We start from the raw sequence: 20,241 nt of genomic DNA, 5'->3' as shown, positions 1-20,241 counted from the left end.
GGTTTCTTTTCTTAACTTCAAATAGCTAGTTTCAATAAAAGTTCATAAAATCTAAATTGTCACAAAACTTTTGATTTAAATTTTTAAAATTCTCGTTTGGTGTTAAATTAAAGAATTTCAAAATTGTTATTAGTTGCTCCGAATGTAGGATAAAGTTACTGATTAGTAATTTACATCTTTAAGAAAATTTGCTTTCGGACAAAGAACAGAAAAACACACGGCATATGGTCTCAAAACTTTGGTCTATCATGCATGGAAACTTATAATTCTCATTTCTTTGAAAATCTTATTGAAATTAACCAACAAATTGCACAAATATTTATAAAATCTTTTTTTAAACAAAATTTGTTTGTACGAAATTTTTAAAAATTTTGATTTAAGTGAGAAAAAGGGAAATTATATGAAAGATTTATTTAAAATTTAATGCAAAAAATTATAAAGCTAAACTATTCTCACATTTACATAATCGTTTTGTTAAAGAAATTTTCGCTCATATTAGTTTAATAATCTGGCATTCACATTGTTACTTTTAAAAAAGAAATAAATAAAAAAATCTCTTTTACAAAATAACATAATTTTTACGGAAGCTTTAGCTTTAAATACTTTATTACGTATAATAATTCGAATTCACTATATCCTGTGGGTTTACATATTCAAGAGTTATAACAATAGTTTCAACTCTCGAATACATCTAATAGCGCAAGTTTCTTCATGCTTACAAGATGGATGTAAACATGGTTACTGTCGTTATTTACTTAACAAATGTCTGTTAACATCTAACTAAACATAATAACGATGAAGGACTAATTACGAACGAGGTGGTTGTGGAATTAGTTAAATGAATTAACATAATAGTAACCTCTTATATTTATGTAGAATTATAGGTAGTTTCTTTCTTAAATTTTGTTCAATCTTTTTTTTAAGTTTATGGAAAAATGTAATATCATTTCTATTTCTACATCTTTACGCAAAAATCATCAATAACATCTATTCATTTTCACTTCATCAAAATTTTAAAAATATTTATAATTTTTGTGCAACTTTTTAAATACGAACACCCAATCGTTTGTTATTTCGCATTTTTAAAAATTTACTTTTTCAAAATACAGTATATTCCTGATTAGTGACTTGTATTGACTTAAATAACTGGAAAGAAAATTGGAAAATCCGAATAATACTGAGAATGCTTATTTTTGGTTATGTAGTTAGCGCTTTTGTTACATTATAGTTCAAAAGTTTTTGTACCATCATTAAAAGTATATACTACGCTGCCGCCTTCATATAGTCACATTTATTTTCAGCCTCTTGCCGTCTTTGTGAATTCATGAATACAAATTCATTGCAATTACAATTTTACAATTACACAATCGTCAAATTCATTTGTAATTTAATTTGAAACTCATGAACTTATCTTTCTGTATATTCATGAATTTTTGCAATTATATTTCTTTCGGTATTATATCACATCATGAGAAAGCATTGAAATCGATATTATTTTTCTATCGTATTGCTAAGATATCGATTTTTTTAAAATTAACTTGAGTACACTAGCCCCAATACCAAAAATTCTATCCTGTCTGACGTAAGTTACAAATTACAGACGAAAGCTACTAGCTACATTTTAAATTCCTCAATTAGTTAAAAGGGATTAAATATGATAAATGCAATTTTGCAATCAAATAAAACTTGATTTAATGATTCAAATCGCGATATTTAACTTTTCGGTAAAAAATTAAATGAATCTGAGAATCAAAATCATGAAAATGTGTTAAAATATTTTAATAACTATCTTGAGTAGGTTTAAAGAAATATGTTATAACGTTTTTAAAAAAAAAATTCGTAGCTGAAATCCGCAAACAGTAAGAAACTTCTTCTTTAAGTTTCAAAAATATTTTAAATCTTTTAAACTGTATGCATGTTTTCAAATATGTTTCTGCTTTGTTACATTGAAAATATAATATTTTGGTTATAAAAAAGTTTTTTTAGATATATCAGAAGCTTTTTTTTTGTTATCCCAGAAGCATAAACGAAGAGTCGAAATATTTTGTATATGTTAATAAAAGAAAAATCTACATTCGGGTTTTCTGAAGGTTTCAGGGTTTTCTGAAATTCTGAACCGTTTTGAAACATAACAACAAACATTTCTATTTATTTTTTCAACTACTTGCTTTTTGAATGGACGTGCATTGGTTTTGTAAAATGGTTTTTGTAGTGTGTAGATCAATTGCTGAATTTTTAAATGAATAGTTGTATTTATTTCGATATTAAGAGATAATTATATTTTTAAAGCAACTCAAAATAAATAATGATTAACTTTTCGCATATTTCACTAACTTAGAGTTTTTATTTTTGAAAGATGGTATTTTACAATTCTACTATATCATGCATTATTAATTTCATTATTTGTTCGTATTGCGAGCAGAATTCAAATCGAGACGAAAACTTATTATTTTCTCTGGATGCATATATTTTTATGCACCACATATTGCATATTGATTATAATATTAATAATTTTAGAGTAACTTATTAAAATTGTTCGGTTTATATTCGCTATTTCGTTTTTTTTAAACATAAGATTACACATTTCTAAAAAATTATATTTTCCAAAAAATAAAAACTCGAAAAAGAGCAGAGAAAAATTATGTTTTTTTTAAAATGTGTAAATATTTTTGAGTACATGCTTTTTTATTGCTAAAAAATTCCATCTGCGCATAAAATCCTTTTAAAAAAAGGAAGAAAAGTTCTAAAAAATACTTAAAATTTCTTTATTTTCAAAATAAATATTTTTAGTCTTTTATTGCGCTATATGTTTTAAATATGCATTTCTGTTTTGAACGGATATTTAATCTTATTTATTGCTTTTTGCATACAATAATAATATTTACATTTGTATTCTCAGCTTAGATAGAAAAAAAAAGTATATTTTAATTAAGCAGGTATTCCAATGCATTTCGTAAAAATTAAAATTTTTCAAGCTTATGTTTCGGCACATTGTTATTCATAATTGCAATGATATTTATAGGATTTCCAACCGAGAGGATTTTCATCAGAAAAAAAAACTGGAAAGTAATCAAGTAGTTCAATGAGTTGCATTATTCCCAAAACTGGTTCTCTTTATGCAAAGTCTTAACGCTAAGTGCATCGGATCGACTCCTTTTCACATCTCCAAAATCTCCAATAAATTATTTCCTTCACTGCAACCATGCTCTGCTCATAATTTGAAGTCTTTCTTCATTGCGAGGGACTAATTAAACCTTTTGTTCGCAGGAGATCAATGGGGAAGCGTTACTTACATTCCGCATAGAAGAGGAGGAGGAGTAACCATGGCAACGTCTTCTTGGATACACCTGGTGATAGGCCTTCTTCTCATTGTGTGCATGGGAGGTGAGTACCTTACCTTCCAGAAAACACTGATGTCTCTTATAAGAGGATTTGCTCTTTTTTGTTTTTGAGAGGGCGTACTTAGCATCAATGGAATCTGCTTAGTGGCAAAGTCTGTTGAATGTCTTGTAAGACGACATGCAATGAATAACGAAAATTCAGTCGTACACGCCACCAAAAAAAATATGAAGGATATTTGAGGTCCTTGTAAAATCAAATTGATATACTTAGGTTTTGTGAAATCGAACGAAAAATGTAATTTATTTCACGAATAAAAACAAGTAGTTTTTTGTTTATTGAGAATTCGTAATGGAATGGCTGTTGAATGTATCGTAGGACGTAATACTTAATGATAATGTATTTTTCCAATTAATGAACAAATTAGTTTTTATTATTGAAGTGGATGCATTTAGCATCAATGAATGTGGTGAAGTCTGTTGAATGTTTTGTAATGAGACAGATAATAGATATTTAGTTTTATATGCTATGAAAAAAACATAGCGGATAGATAACATTTCATAGCTCAGTGGATATGTTAAAACTAGAAATAAATACACTCAATATCATTGGATGTTGTTTGGTGGATGAATGTTCAATAAAATGTTTTTATATAGTTCTACATGCTGAAGTAAAAGGGAATAAAAAAAAGACTGGGCAGCTATTTTTTTTAATCCTACTACTAGTTTGGGTCAATTGGCCATAATCATTGCTAATTGGCCATTGGTCTTGCACGTCAATTTAAAGATGATACTTATTCGTCTGATCTAAGTCAGATCAGAACCACGAAGTTTACCTTAAACACTGTAAACATTGGCTTCTCAAATATCACAAAACTTTCTTCGTTCTTGACGAGACCGTTCCCTGCTATATACCCCGAGCAAAAATTTCGTCTAAGTGGCGAAATAAATAACGTCCCTTGGTCAAGAAAACGAATTTCGTCAAAACTAGATAAACATTTTGTCAGACTATTGCTTTTAAAAAAACAAACCTCGTAGTGCCCAATGTATCTAACTTTCTAACAATTATTTTAACGTGGGAACCATATAGGCAGCATAAAAAAGCAGTGAATTACATCCACGCCCAAAGCGGGTTTCGAGCTCCGGATTATCCTAGCGGTAGACCAACGCTTTGACCACCATGCATGCTGGCCAGCTTACTTCGCCACTTTATTTTCGATTGTCTAGTCTTTATTCTAGTTTCGTCATTCAAGTTAACAGTATCCCCAATGCACTACAAGGAGATTTTGAGTCGAGGAAACATTTCCGTCATATATTTGAGAGTTCGCATTTCATCACAAATCACGTAATTTCGTGACGAAATGCTTCTGAAAACTGACGTAATACTTTTGAAGGATTGTTGAATCGTCAAGAGAGAGGCTTTATTTATGAGAGCGTATACTTCAAAAACATATATTTTAGAGTTCGCATTTCATCACAAATCACGTAATTTCGTGACAAAAGGCTTCTCAAAACTAACGAAATACTTTTGAAGGATTGTTGAATCGTCAAAAGAGAGAGTCTGTATTTATAAGAGTATATACTTGAACACATACTAATAATTTAATAAGTTGCCAGGAAGTGTCTTACAACTGGAGTAATCTGGAAATGCTGGCTACTATAAATAAGGTCCACTGAACGTAGTAGTATATCCAGTTTCGACATCATTCAATTTGATGCTAAAAAGAAGAAAGTGTCCATTCAAATAACAATCCTCACATGAAGGGGAGCTATCATTTGAAGGCTCAATTAGAGTGGGAGCTATCTACTGAAGTTATCATTTGAAGGCTCAATTAGACATAATGCTTATGTAATTGAAAATAAAAATCTTTATATTTCGGCATAAGCATACGTAGCACCAATAGAATTTGTTCGATGAATGTTACATGCGTAGTTGAATGATGCACTGAGAAAAAAGTATGGTCAAAACTACTAGAGCATGGTAAAATTTACAGTGTATGGGAATACCGAAAAGCTCGGTAACTTTCAAAGATTTGCTTTGGAAATGATTTTGGTAAATTTAATAATAAAATATGGTTTTAAGATACGGATAAAATTTGGTAAATGTGGTAAAATTTGATAATTCTATCATGGCACATTAGAACATGGCATAAAAACCATTTATTCGGATAAATTTAATTTTCAGTTTTGTATTTGATATTAAATGTGTGGTAATAAGAACTATAATTTTGAAAACCATATGAACGGAAAAATTACTAAATGAATATTTAAATTTCCGTATGTTTTAATTTTATTTTTCAAAATTCGTGTTTTTTTATATTTTTTTTAATAACAGAAATGGAAATTTTTTCTCCGCATGCTGTATGAATTTCTTCAAACATTAAGGCAAAAGTTACATTCTCCTTACAAAATAAGCACATGTTCAAGCACGTTTTTTGATTGGAAATTAATCACCTATAATTTAACTATCATGTTTTTAAATTTTAATTTTGTCTGATCATTGTATTTGCTTTTCACAATCATTTGCTCTTCGTCTTCTTTAATTTACATAGTGATTAATTAACATTCACAAAATGTTTTAGATGATTTCCAGGAGAAGTCTATTGATTTCCAGTCGTTAGCATAATTAAGACTACATTATTGAGATTCCATCAGAGACGAGCGCTTATTAACTTTAGATAATTCCTAACATTTCGGGTAATTTAAAATGAATAAAATTAATTTAAATTTCATTAACGAAATGTCGTTATATTTGTAATATATATGGTCTGAGCTCTTAACCATCTAAACAAAAATACACTTTTATAGTACTTTATTTTTTAAATTTTGTAATTATTATTAATTTGTTTAATAAGGTGACGCATGCCCTTTTTGTCTATATATAGCCGAAACTTATTCCAAAATGACAACATACACTTCTTACCATTAAACAGGGTTTCCCACTAAAAAAATCTATCTTTTGAGCTTGGATAATTTCATTTGATGTACCTTCAGAATTTATTCTAGTTCATGATTAATATCCTGTTTCGTAACTTAACTTCAAAATTCTATAAAAAACGCGAAGAAGCAGAAACGAAAATATAAAGTATCATAAAAAATGGAATAATTACCAAAAAGATTTCCTGTCTAGTTTTTAAAAAAAATTTCCCTTCCCTGAAACAAAATTGGATATTTTTACTTGATGTACAGTGCGCCAAAAAAAGGGACCACTCTGAATAACTTTTGATCTAATGATCGGATTTTAGCTTTCTAGGAATTAATCTTAATGGCTTGAGGGGGCGACCTCAAATATGCTAAATAGCATTTTTTCAACAGATTCGGATTTTTGACTCCAAAATATAGGGGATAGCCTAATCTGGGAAATATGGTCCCCACGGTTTGGACAGGAGAGAGATCGAAAGTTTGAACTCCATAATGTTAATTTTACTTTTTGAGTACTTTGCGAACTCGGGAACTTTTTTAGCGAATTGAAAAATTTTTGCACACAATTATAAAATTCGGTTTATCCAACGATAATTTCAAGCAAAAAGTAAATTTTTGCAAATATTTATTATTTTTTATTGTTTTACTTAAGAATGGTAGAAAAAAGTTTGAGTTTTAAGCTATAAAATTTTTTGCATAATTTTAAAGCATGTAATTTTACATAGCAAAATAGTAAATTTGAGCGAAATCTATCGATAGTTCCTTAAAAATTGAATTTCAAAAACGTCAGATACTTAAAATTTGATTTCTCAGGTAATATTCGACCGATTTCGCTGAAATTTTGTATTTTTCAATGCAAAATTGCATTCTTTAAGATGATACAAAAATTTTATTCCTTTCAATTCGAAATTTTTTCGACTATTTTTAAATAAAATAATAAATATTTACTAAAATTTATGTTTTGCGTAGAATTATCTTTGGATAAACGAATTTTATAGTCGTGTGCAAAACTTTTTCAATTCGCTTAAAAAGTTTTCGAGATCTGAGGAAATACGCATAAAGTAAAATTAATACCATGAAGTCCATACTTTGGATCGCTCTCCTGACCAAACTTTGGGGACCATATTTCCCAGATTGCGACTACCCCCTATATGTAATATTCCCTACCCCCTATATTTTTTATTTTGTGTCTGATTTCGTAACTTAAAACATCGTCTGCACTAATTGATTAGCATATTTGAGGTCACTCCCTCGAACCATTAAGTTTGAGTCCTTGAACGCAAAGATCCGATCATTAGATTAAAAGTTATTCAGGGTGATCCGCTTTTTTGGCGTACTATACATCTAGAATTTATCTTAGTTCATAATTAAAATCCAATTTCTTAATTCAATTTTAACATGCTCTAGAAAAAACTCGAAGAAGCAGGCACGGAAAGATAAAAGTATCGTAAAAAAGTGGAATAATTGCCAAAAAGATTTCCGGTCTTGTTTATTTAAAAATTTCCCTTCTCTGGAACAAAATTCACCAATAGCAGCTGTGACATATTTTAGTTCAAAGCCTAAAAAGTCTTAGACTTAAAAAGAACAAAAAAGGTAGGAGGGAAAAAAAAAATGTTCCATGGAATGATTAAGCCTCTACTCCTGCCTAACGATGATCCATTCTCCCTCTTCCACCCCCGCAAAGAAGCTTTCCTGATGTAAAGGGGACGTGAGACCCTTCTCTCAATGATACCACGTTCTTCAAGGAACAAAATATTTATTAAAAAAAAAAAAAAGAGTGTTCAAAAATTCCAAACGGGACGAAAGCAAAACCAAGAAAACAAGCCCACACTTTTGTAGCGCCAAACGATATAGGAAAGTGTAAGCGGGGAAAAAATCCTCATTAGTTCGCCTTCTTTTACGACAAGAAGCGCAGTTATTTCTATCTTGAGCAACGCAAAGGATTGCGTAATGAGGCGGAAGAGGGCGCTGTGAACGTTAACGTAGAATTTTTTTTACTCCTCTGTTCATTGCTGCCATTTTTTAAAAGCGAAATGCTTGCATTTTAATGCGTGGTTTTAAGCTTCAACAGCTATGTCATTCTTTAACATTTTTATAAATACGGCCGTAACCGTTAATAACGCGAGTCTGTACCCGACTTTTAAGACATTTTTTTTCAATTTTAATATTGTTGTTTTTTATGTTAAAAGCCACGGTTGTGATTAAAAAGTATATATTTGAAATAATTTCTGCTTTTGGATTTCAGTCCGGATTAAAAAAAGCAAAGTTGTTTTTTTAGAAACTCTTTTTTTTTGTTCTAGTTTTAACGTGCTGGAATTAATTGTTCATTTTCCGCAAAGAAATGCAATACGCTTATTCTTTACGCATTACTTCAAGTTATTTTTAAAACAGGAAAAAAAATGACTTTTTCTTCAAATATTTGCGCAGAAAATTGTAATTTTCTTTTTCAAGTTTTAATTAGTTTTAAGAAGTGAATCGAAATGTATTTTTCTTAGAAATGGAGAAAAGAATAAAAATCCGTAGATAAGGAACATAAGATTTCTTCTTAAAGAGAAAGAAGTTCAGTGATAAGACGGCTTATAAATGAACAAGATGAGGAAATTTCTTGAATTTTATTTTCTCTGAAACACATTTTAATGAAACAAGTTATTATTAAATTCAAAGAATATCTATGACTATTTTTAAACATCAATGATTTATTTGTTGGATTAATTTGTTCATTTTAACGAATACACTTGTATATTTTTTAACTTTGATAATTTATTTGAAGGAAATAATTTTTGCATTAAAAAGAATACGTATCGGCATTTTTAAATATTTACATAAGAAATTACTGTGAATATTTTCGGATTTTTGGAATACATTTATTTTTATTCTAAAAATCAAATTAAATATCATATATTAATATTTTAAATCTTGTTTTAAAGTATTTCATAAATAGATAGAAAAACGTAAATAATATATAAAGTAATTTAATTAAAACATAAATGATCAATTCGAGAAGTTTAATGAATCATTTAATTATTTTTTCCAAGCAAATATTAAAAAGATTAGTAAGATCTTATAGTTTCTTATATCTTATATTTTAAACTTTAGATTTCAATTCAGCTATCAGATTTCGTTTATTTAAATAACCGTTTTTACTTCGCGAGTAAAAACTTAGCTATTTCTGTATTAATCTTCTATCCTGTCTGATAATTAGTCTTTATATTAGTAATAGTGATCAAATCATCATGGTAATAGGTTTCAGGTTAATATGTTGTTTTTATTGCTTATCCCCTTGGTCTAAGAGCCCTAGACCAAGTCCAGAAGATCATGTCGCACCAGCAAGTTATAGACAGTCTCTCCATCACTCATCAGTTGCCTTACAGAGGCACCAATGCAATCCAAAAGATGAGACGGAGAAGCGATGGCCGAGCAATGACAATAGACATAAGTCTTTTCTTTCGCTCTGAAATTCAAACACTTTATATGGCCGGTCTTAAGTCTTGATAAAGCTGTTTGAGCAAATCTAGGACAAGTGCACTGCAGGGATGATCCGGGGCATTTGTCGGCATACCAATCGTGATCTGGTGGGTTCTGGTTAATATTAAAATACAATGGTGTAAGTAATTAAGAGAATTTGCAGACTTGGTCGATTGTCTCTAGAACAACTAGATTGATTTTAATGAAATTTGATATGTACATACATTGATACAATCCAAAACAAATAACCATTCAACAATTGAAATACGCACGCATGATCGTGAGTAATACTCGTTGGAATGTATGAAATTGACACAAGACCATTCAGGCCACTTGCCACATTAATAAGATCTCATAGTTATTTAATATCTTATATTTTAAACTTTAGATTTCAATTCAGCTATCAGATTTCGTTTATTTAAATAACTGTTTTTACTTCGCGAGTAAAAGCATAGCTATTTCTGTATTAATCTTCTATCCTGTCTGATAATTAGGTTTTATATAAGTAATAGTGCTGAAATCATCATGGTAATAGGTTTCAGGTTAACATTAAAATACAATGGTGTAAATAATTAAGAGAATTTGCAGACTTGGTCGATTATCTCTAGAACTACTAGATCGATTTTAATGAAATTTGATATGTATATACATTGATACAATACAAAACAAATAACCGTTCAACAATTGTAATACACACGCACGATCGTGAGTAATACTCGTTGGAAGGTATGAAATTGACACAAGACAATTCAGGCCACTTGCCACAGGAAATGATAAAATGCCTTATTTCAAGTATGAAATAACGCTGCAAAGCCTGTAAGAGGGGTCCATACCCCCTATTAACCCATTTTTTTGTTTGTTCTGCAACCACTGCTTCATACCTTCCGACTCCAATGAGTGTTAGGTATGATCGTGCGTGTGTATTACAATTGTTGAATGGTTGTTTGTTTTGTATGGTATCAATGCATGCACATATCAAATTTCATTAAAATCGGTCTAGTAGTTCTAGAGATAATCGACCTAGTCTGTAAATTCTCTTAATTTCTTACACCATAGTTCAAGGACATAATGGCTAACGAGAAAAAAATTTCGGTAAAATTACGGTACTGCATGGTAATGACATTTCTGGCTATGAAACCATAATCCTAGTATTAAAACCCAAAATAAACGGTATTTAAACCATTTATTCGCTAATTTTATGGTTCATATGGTAACTATTTACCAGAAATTTTGGTTTTCAAAATTATAACTCCTATAACCACACATTTAGCAAAAAATACAAAACTGAAAAGTAAATTTAACCGAATAAATGGTTATTTCTATACTCTAAGGTATTATGATAAAACTACCCAATTTTACCGCATTTTTCAAATTTAATTGCACATGAATCCATATTTTATTAATTTTACCAAAATCATTATCAGAGAGCTTCGGTAAAAATTACCGAGCTTTTTGGTCTTCCCATAGAGCTAGAAACACAATAAATGTTCCCATATTCTGGTAGTTTTGACCATATTTTTTTCTCAGTGTATTTATCATTACTTTCAAATAATGGCGGATTTTAAATAAAAAATTTTTTGTAGATGAATATAAGAATCAAATTATTTTCAAAGTTTTTTCAGGGTGCGTAGCCAGATTTTCTAACAAAAAGTAAGCACCTTTTAAGTACTTTTTACGCACTCAAAAACTATTTGTAATCACTTTCTAAAAAAAAATCATAATTAGGATCTGTGCAGTTATAAAATTTTTTTATCTGTTAAAGTTTCAAAATCATAAACATAAAATCAATAAAATTCAAAAACATTTTAAAAAACTTTATAATCATGATAAAATAACTAGTTTCTGATAAATATTGCAGAGAAAATTGTGAAAATCATGCAATTTTTTTGCAATTTAGAACGACAATCGACACGGTAAAGAAAAAATCCCTTTTTAAAAGATAGGAAATTAAGCACTCTTTACAAACTCTGAATGAAAAAAGCACCTTTAAGCGCTTTTGAAAAACGTAAATCAAAAATGAGCAACTTTAAGCAATTTTTAAAACCACTACGCGCCCTGTTTTTAACAAGACTAATAATTTGTGTAAGTATGCATTGTAATACTTACATATTCGATAATTAAATTACATGTTATGTAGTGTTTAATAATATAGTTTATTTTTATATGCTCAATTTTTGTTCTTTTACGTTATGCTACTTAACTTAGAAAAAAAGATCAAACATATTTTAAAACAAGTAAATGCATAGTTGCACTGTTAATAGAATGCAAAAGCTTTTTTCCAAAACTCAATTTTTAAAGCCTGACCCCATCGAGTTCGATTTCCGTCAAAAACTTCTTATTCTTATTCATACAACTTTTCAATTTTTAACATGACCTGATTTTTCGTCCAAATGCATTCGCTGTTATTTTACTAAAATCAAAACTACAATAAGCTCTGCTTTTGTTCATTTTTATCTCCGCCATTTATCAATAAAATTTTTTTTTCTTGATTTGAAGTTATTCTGCTATTTGAAAAAAAAATTGTTTGGATGTTACCTGTCATATTCGAAATTTGGCTACGGTATGTAATACAGGTTGTTCTTATCTCTTTATTTTAGGTGAGATCAGGGACTAAATCAATATCTTAAAATTCTTTCCAACGAAACTCCGGAATAAGTTTGCTTACATTTAAATATGTGAGATAAATTAGCTCTTTAGCTCCAAAAATAAAAATTATTTAATGTTTTAAAAAATACTTGGAGAGTAAAGTAATTATTTTTCAAAAGTATGCTAAGGACCGATTAAAACTGGGTTTAATCTATTCCGATGAAATCGGATACTTGTAGAACCAAAGTAAAAAATATTTTTTTCCCACTAAAATATTTATTTACAACAAGAAATTAATGATACAGCCCTCTAGACATTGAGAAACTTATAGGAATTTCGAAATATATTTTGAATTTGTTGTAAATTAAGCTAATGGATAATATTTTAAAGCATAAATTAAACATTAAAAATGTTTTTTATCTGCAGTGCTATAGGCTTAATGTGCCTATCGTTTACGGTTGAAACTCTTTATCCAATATCTTACAAACTGTTACTTGGAATATAGATACCCAGTTTTATTCAACAGAATTACTTATAACTAAATAAGACTTATCATAATTTAAACGTGATGCAAAACCTTTTTGAAAAATTTAAAAAATAGCTGAAAATTAGAGTAATTAGATGTTGAGTTTACCAAAAATAAATTTTTAATCAAATAGAAACAACGCAATTAAGTTGGTTAAGTAGTATTGCTTTTGTAATCGAATTTTTAAAAGCTCTAGCGCAGATAGATAATTAGACTACTTTGTTTTGCATTCATTTTCAAACAGCAAACTGTTTGTCTAAAAACAATTTCATGCGATTTCTGATATATATATATATATATTCAGGGGTCTGTCCAGACATTTTGTGAAAGGTCCGTTTTTCGTGAAATTGTGAAAAAATTACTCACATTCTTTCAACCAGGGTCCGCTTTTATGAATTTGTGCAAATAGGGTCCGTTATTGCAAAAAAAAAATTTTTCAAGGAGTTTTTAAATTGTATAGACATACAAGATTATGCTCAACACTGTAAAATTATAATTAAAAAAATTAAATTTTAAAAAATAAACAACAATTGCTGCTTCTAAATTAGAGATGCAACATACAAATATTTGGTATTTAGCCTATACTGCTGAACGCAGAATATTAATTTCGGACGAATAATGGAAGAATCGTCTGCCGAAGACAAAACTTAATTCGATTAACAAAATAATAATGAAGATAAGCAAATTTGTGAAAGGTCCAATTAAAAGAAAAATCATTTTGTGAAGGGTCCGTTTTTAAGTTAAAATATTTTGTGAAGGGTCCGTTTTTATGAAAAGATATTTTGTGAACGGTCCGTTAACGAATCCAAATTTCTTCTAAGCAGACACCTGATATTAAAAAAAAAACGGCAGTAGTTGAGGCAGAAATACTGGGTCTTGCTTTTATCCACTTANGGTCCGTTAACGGATCCAAATTTCTTCTAAGCAGACACCTGATATTAAAAAAAAAACGGCAGTAGTTGAGGCAGAAATACTGGGTCTTGCTTTTATCCACTTATACTATTTTGTCCAACTCCCCCTTATCTTCATGCAGTAAGCAGGTTTCGAATATCAAATTATATTTTTTCAGTTTCTTTTGGACAAAATTAAAAGTACTCAGCTCAATAGCAGCATTTTGGTCAGGAATGAAATAGCTAATCGAAAGTTTTCTGTCTGCGTCATTTATCAATGCAACGTTTAGTTACTGTTTTTAAGTAATGAGCTAATTCTGTAATAGTTTATTTGTGAATGGTAAGACATGATTTTTACACTCTTTTGAGAGGGTGACAAAAAATTTATTTGAATAATTAAAATTCACTTTCTTAGTCTGAAATTAAATACCAGTTTTTGGTTCCGACCACAGTTTGGAGAAGAAAAAAAATCAAACTCATCTGTTCCAGTTCTACTCCGAACTAGAGAACAGATAAGAAAGTTTTTAATTGTTCGATTTTCTCACTAAGATGGCCAGATGGCTGAGCTGCCAGCGTGTCTGACTGTGAAGTCTATGGTTGCGGGTTTGATTCCCCCTCAGGGCATGGGTGTATCTTACTGTGTGTTGTTCTCTATTGTGTGAATGCGGCCCACCCTATAAACTGGTGTCTGTGACAGGTTCACAGGTGGCCACTGGCTAACGTTAAAAGAGTAACACTTCCGACATTTTAAGAGGTGAAAAACAAAAGTCCAGTGCCTGACGTTGAAAAAAACCTCACTGAAATATTCTATTCAATATATTATGATTATTTTGCCTTCTTTTTCTTATTTTATCAAAGATACAGGTAGCTGTGAGGAAAGTGTTAAGCCGTTCTACGAGTATTTTCTTTCATTTCCTATTCTATTTATTTTACTATTATTATTCTAGTGTCAGATTCTTATTCCTTTTCCAAAAGTTTTTAGATTTTTTTTTTGGTTATAATATTTTCACTTTCTCTTATTTATGCCATATTGTTTCAAACTACGGGGTGTCCACTAAATGACTGACCCATTTTAAACATAAATAAAAAAAAAAAAAAACAGTTTGAGATAAAACTGCGCCGCTTGCTGCATTGTTATTAAAAATAATTCTAAATTTCACCATTAGGTGGAGTAATAATACTTTATTGCTTTTCTAATAACTATACAGCAAGCTGCGCATTTTTATCTCGAACCATGCTTTTTCATTTACGTTCAAAATGGATCAGTCATTTAGTAGAACCTGATGCATTGTTATTAAAAAAGCAATAAATTCTGAAAATTACATAGGGTTAAAATAATTCTAAATTTCACAGTTAGGTGGCGCTAGTAGGAGCAAAAACTATATTTTTTAAAAACTATACATCAAGCGGCGCATTTTTATCTCAAACCGTATTTTTTTATTTACGTTCAAACTGAGTCAGCCATTTAGTGGACAAACAATACATATAACAGTTCAAGGCATAAATAAAACAAAATAGCCTATTTAGAATGTTCTGCTTCTGTATCTTTTTATCTGCGTATTTTAACAATACATACTTTATTCTGGTTTTTAAGTAATTCATCTATCTGATTTTCATCCTCTTTTGAGTAGGGCACGAGAAATTTCCTTATTAAATTAGAATACAGTTCTTCAGTTGAAGAATAAAATTCAATCCAACTTGCGAACACAATTCGAGAAGGAAAAATCAAAGTTGTATGTTCTGTTCTTTTATCGAACAATGGAACAGAAGAATGGGAAGAAATTTTTTAGGTATTTTATATTCATGCAGTATAATAGTGATTATTCCAGAACAATATTCCTACTCTACTTTTACTGGTTTTAACTGCTATATCTCTTCAATTTTCTGTTTTCACTATTTTATTACATGCATCAGCTCAAAATCCGTGTATAGGACAGGTGAAATATAAAATAGAATAGGCATTAAAAATGTTCTGCCTGTATATCTTTTTAACTATGCTTCATTTATCAATACATCTTTTATTCATTTTAATTCATCATTTGTTTAGATATTGTATTGTATTGCGAATTTCATATTTTTGTGTGGAGGGAACGTGAAATTCATTTATCAAACTAGAATGCAGTTTTTTTTAGTTAAAAAATAAATCTGCGATAGCACAATTTGGAAGGAAAAAAATCTAAGCTGTTTGTTCTATTTCTACTTCGAACCAAAGTACAGGTGGATAAGAAGAAAGTTTTTAATTCTTAGTTTCTAATCTCCTTCCAATGAGGTGAATCGGGTTCGAAACCCCAGCGATGGCTGGTCGATACGAATTCCGCATTCGGCTTGCACCGACCACAGTGATATCCTCAGTGGTAGACGGATCATGCGTTAGGATTCCTTTGCTGTCAAGCTAATCGTGAGAGGTTCTCGTGCTCTTCCTCTCCATTCCATCAAAAAGTTCTACACGAAGGCAAATTTCTCCCAATACTTGTTCCAGGGGTTCCCTTGTCTTCTGAATTAGATTCAAAATTACAAGGCTATGGAGTTATTAGTCGAACATTAGTAGTCGTAACCCCCCCCCAAAAAAAAAATAATAATAATTGTGTTGGCTGTTCAGCAACGGTTATAAATATAGATATTCTTCTTTTTTTACAGTTCCTATTCCATTAATTCTACAATAACTATTCTAGTTTCATTCAAAGGAGCAGGTGGCTGTGAGGATCATTTTTAGCTGTTCTATTTCCTCATAGTTCTTATTTTATTTTTTCTATTATTATATTAGTTACCTATTCTTTTCTCCTTCCTGACGTTTTTAGCTATATAATATTCCATTTTAACTATTACATTTTTTTACCTACTTTTTCACTCTACCTATTTGTTCTCTATTTCCACCATTTTTTTCTCAAATTACATGTATCAGCTTAATATAAGTATAGGGCATAAATAAAATGAAATAATCCATCAAAAATGTCTTCCTCATGTACCTTTTTACCAGTAACATTTATCAATACATATTTTATTCTTTTTCTGAAGTAATTCACTTATTTTACAATCATTTGTTTGAATATTGGATGCCACCGGGATTTTTCATCATCTTTTGAGGAGGAAACGAGAAATTCATTTATCAAATTAGAATGAAGTTTTTTTTTTTAGTTTTGGAAATAAAAATCGATCTTCTGTACACAATTTGGGTAGGAAAAATCAAAGTTCTCTGTTCTATTCCTCCATCGAACAATGGAACAGGTGGCTGCGAGGAAAGTTTTTAGCCACGGGACAAATTACGCCCAAGTTTACGGACTTTGAAACAGTTACCGAAGCGGTAAATTGATTTGGAAACTAGATACCTGGAATGGCTGCATAGCTAAATGTAAACTTAATGACAGAACTATGTTCTCTCTCCAGTTATTCCACCAAACGAGAAGCGTCACGATTCGAACGAAGCCTCGTGCTTATCACTATGTGGTTCCGTGTTCGATCGAACATTTTGAATTAAAGAGGCGTTCCGGAAACAGGAGCGTTTCGAAAATCGAAGGGGCATTTACTGTCTTTGGAGACGAACTACATTTTGGATAAATCTTCAAAGCATTCGGGAAAGGAAATTGTTTCAGATTTAGCGAATGATATTTAATGTCAGCGGTTAAGTATATTCTGAATCGCTTCAAAATGGAATTCCGGGAAAACGATGGGACATTTTGTTTGATGTTTGTGTTCTGGAATGATTAATTTAATGGCATGCCTACAGCATTCCTCATTCGTGCATTTATGCGTTGTTAATGGGTATAGTTTAGTGAAGTTTGTATTCTACTACTGCTTTGATCTATCAAATAATGATGTGCTCAGTGATTTTTAATCGAAATATAATTTAAGAATTAGTAAATCTTCTATATACAGCTTATAAAAGTTTGTTTGGATTAAAACATCGTCACGAATCTGTCATGCCAAGAAAAAAAAATTGCCTACATAATTTAACGAAATATCAATGTATCTTACAATACAAAGTAAACGGTGTGGGATATTAAATTAATTTCTGTTTGCTATATTGAGAAATGAAGAAAGAGATAAATTTATGAGAGGGTTAAGTGACACGTTTAAAAAATTTTTGTTTTATAGAGGAAAGTTATTTAAGCCTTATTTAGGTATAAAACATTCATTTTGTGAAGTCTTTAAACTCCAAAAATGTCAGTGAATGTAGGCACAAATAGGAATTCTCCAAATGAAATTTGAAGTAGAAAAGCGCTTGAAGTGCATATGCGACAAACAGTCTTCGATTTACTTGAGAAAATATAATTTTTGGCTGAAAATTAAAATGGCCAAGAATCCGAATATCCTGAAGCAAGTAGCTTAAATAAGCGTTAGAATTTTCGAGATTTCGCCAGTTAAAAGTTTGTAAACAAGAATTAAAGGTAAGGCATAGTCTTCATGGAGTTGCTCTGTCATTGTGAAGAATTTGGGTTTGATTCCCAATGGCGGTTTGAAGTCCACCCAGTTTCAGATCGATGAGTATCAGCTTGTCAGGAAAGTAAAGATGGCCTCTGCGCAATGATGACCATATTGTCGTAATCACGCCATTGGTCACGAAATTGTGGAGCCTTAACCTCCTCGGCCCAAACGGAGTGCTACGGCTTTACTTACTTTTACATACTCTTCATGTCCAGTTTATCTTTGAAGCTCATTAATTTCAATTAGTTGAAATGTCAGATTAAAGGCTATCCATTTAGCTCTTTAAATAAGTTCAGTTTTAAATGTAGGACTTAAGAAATGCACAGAATTAGTTGACAAGGTCAGTTAAGTTGCATTAATATAAATAAAGATCTTGAATTAATATAAATAAAGATCTTGAACTAATATAAATTATAATATAAATATAATAATGTTGAATTAATATAAATTAAAGAGAAGTAATATAGTTAAATTTTTATAATATAAATAATATAATTTATATTTTAAAAAATTGAGGATGCTCCTCTCCCAGAATAACATATTTGTTTTGATTTAATTGGTTGTGTTGAGGAAAGATTTTATTGAGTATAACAGATTAATTGCATTTGCTTCAAATCACTAAAAAGTGCAACCAAAATGATTATTTAACATTATGAAATATTCATCAGTTGAAAAAGTCTTAATCATCTTATTTGTGTCTTAACAAAAAAAAGAATATTTTTAGAAAAAGAAAATTAAAACAATTTTAGTTATTTTATGTTTATTGTTTGATAAAAATAAAATATGTTTTGTGCTTTGACTGAAAAATTAGGTCTTTGTTACTTAGGATGTTCTGCTTAAAGCTGATATTGCTCTATTAGAAAAACCAAAATTTATTTGTCATTCAATTTATTAAAATGCAGTTTACATAATATCGGAATTTTTATTAAGACAATTTACATTTGAAAACCTTTTGATTCATGAAAAGGTAACATTGCAATTTTGTCTAAAGTTTTGAATCAGGTTTATCATATGAAATTTAATTATGTCTGAAAGATTCATGGCAGAATAACGTCGGTCCATATTATTAAATCAAAAGTTTCTAAAATGTGTCCCTTAGCATTTGTCAATTTTCTGTAATGAAAGATTGTTGTTTTAGTATTTTTTTGTTGTTGCTCAGTTTGAAAGTTAGAAAAGGAAATAAACAAACATTTCCTTAACTTTCAGATTGCAGCGTAACTTCGTGTCAATGTGTTGGGTACCGATAAGAAGTGATAAAACGGGGGGTTGCAAACATTAACTCCCTGAAGGTTTAGAGGAGATTTTCTAATTTGTTTGAGGTAAAGTTGCGAAGCGAGAGATACAATCAATATGTCATATTCTGAAGGGAATAAAACTAAAAGTAAGCACTTTGAATTTGAAAGTGATAAATTAAAACTAATTCACTACATTTTAATAAAAAATACAATAGACCAACAATAAATTTTAATTGCTTATTATATTGAATTTTGATTTTTTTTTTTAGAAAGAAGGAGTTTTATTTTTGAAATGCAATAGGTTTTGATTAAAAAATAACATTTTAGATGTGAAATATAATAGGGTTTGATAAAAAAATCATATTAGAGGTGAAATTGTGAAAGTTTTCGTTAAAAAAAGAAAGAAAATATAATTGATTTGATTTACAAAAGAAAAGTATATTCCAAATTTCGAAATATAGTAGGTTACGATTTAAAACATGAACATTTTAGTAGTGAAATGTACTTGATTTTGATTTAAGAAAAAAAAAGAAAGAAAAATGGGTTTCAATAAAAAAAACTGATTATTTTTGAAAGTGAAGTTTAATTAATTTGATAAAAAGTAAACAATTTAGTTGTGAAATGTTTTAGATTTTGAATAAAAAAAGCATTTTATCTGTAAAACCTTATTCAAAAAATATTTGCATTTAAAAAAGTACTACACTGTTAGAATTTTTATTCTGAAATCACAGTAAAATAACCGGCAACAGTCTGTCCATCCGATTAACCATAAATTTAATCGCTAGAAGCAGTTTTTTACTTTTACGGTTATGAGACTGTTTACAACCGGTGCGGTTAAAAGAGCATGGATACAAAAC

General features: G+C 29.7%; 1 protein-coding gene across 1 annotated transcript in view; it reads left to right on the top strand.

Annotated features, from left to right (window-relative positions):
• LOC107448921 (neuronal acetylcholine receptor subunit alpha-10-like) overlaps positions 1–20,241 on the top strand; it is a 208,549-nt gene that overhangs the window by 122,640 nt on the left and 65,668 nt on the right. The window contains exon 3 of the mRNA XM_016064298.3: positions 3,268–3,384. Coding sequence (XP_015919784.1) covers positions 3,324–3,384 — 61 coding nt within the window. The 5' untranslated portion in view covers positions 3,268–3,323. The remainder of the gene's footprint in view (positions 1–3,267; positions 3,385–20,241) is intronic.

The sequence above is a fragment of the Parasteatoda tepidariorum genome, chromosome 6 (genome assembly GCF_043381705.1).
Source record: "Parasteatoda tepidariorum isolate YZ-2023 chromosome 6, CAS_Ptep_4.0, whole genome shotgun sequence".
Lineage (NCBI taxonomy): Eukaryota > Metazoa > Arthropoda > Arachnida > Araneae > Theridiidae > Parasteatoda > Parasteatoda tepidariorum.
The sequence above is the reverse complement of the archived record's forward strand: the minus strand, read 5'-3'. Positions and strand labels throughout refer to the sequence as shown.